Source organism: Corvus brachyrhynchos, unplaced genomic scaffold, assembly GCF_000691975.1.
Source record: "Corvus brachyrhynchos isolate BGI_N302 unplaced genomic scaffold, ASM69197v1 scaffold130, whole genome shotgun sequence".
NCBI lineage: Eukaryota > Metazoa > Chordata > Aves > Passeriformes > Corvidae > Corvus > Corvus brachyrhynchos.
The window spans coordinates 849402-850245 of record NW_008236193.1 but is presented as its reverse complement, the minus strand read 5'-3'; the positions used below and the strand labels follow the sequence as shown (position 1 = coordinate 850245).

The 844-nt window shown below is 64.3% G+C and overlaps 1 protein-coding gene across 1 annotated transcript in view; it reads right to left on the bottom strand.

The window, feature by feature from the left end:
- LOC103620810 (unconventional myosin-Vb-like) overlaps window positions 1-76 on the bottom strand; it is a 21043-nt gene extending 20967 nt beyond the window's left edge. Inside the window, 1 exon segment of the mRNA XM_017738968.1 lies at window positions 47-76. Within this exon segment, the coding sequence (XP_017594457.1) occupies window positions 47-76 (30 nt within the window).
- Between the last annotated feature and the right edge of the window lie 768 nt (window positions 77-844).

The window sequence follows — 844 nt, the reverse complement described above, 5'->3', positions numbered from 1 at the left end:
GTCCCCCCCTGCTGCAGCACCCCGAGACCCCTCCCACCTCCGGTACCTCTATTCGGGACAAGCCAAGGGTCCCCATTAGGGGCACCCCAAGACCCCACTTGGGGCATCCACAGAAGCCTCATAAGGCACCCCCGACATGGGACACCCCAAACTCTCACTCCCCTCCCACCTGGGATGCCCCAAGAGCCCCTCGAGGGCAGCCAATGCCTCTCCTGGTTAGGATACCCCAAAACTGTCCTCACTCAAGGGCACCTAGGGCCCCTCCAGGTCCCTCACACAGGGCACCCCAAGGACCCCCACGCCACCGCAGCCCCACAGCAGAGCCCCCACTCTCCTCATTACAGGGACCCCAGTAATGATGGAAACCAGTGGCTATTGCACTGGTGGTGCTCTGACACCTCTGGGTGTCCTCACTGCCCACAGGTGCCACTGCCTGGGCCCCCACTGCCCATGGGTGCTGCTCTCCAGGGGTGCCCCTGTCTGTAGCTCCCCGTTTTCCACAGCCCCCAACTGCTCGCGTGTCCCCACAGCCCTGGATCCCTGCTGTTCCCGCTCGCCTGAGTGGCCTGGCCATGCCTGCAGGGGCAGAATGAAACCGTGGTGACCGGGTGCCACACGGAGAGTGGGTGCAGCTGGGCACAGAGTGACAACGGGGTGCCCAAGTGAGGTGAGGGATGATGAGCATGGAGAAGGGTTTGGGTTGGGAGGGACCTCAAAGCCCATCCAGTGCCACCCCTGCCATGGGCAGGGACACCTCCCACTGTCCCAGGATACTCCAAGCCCCAATGTCCAGCCTGGCCTTGGGCACTGCCAGGGATCCAGGGGCAGCCCCAGCTGCTCTGGG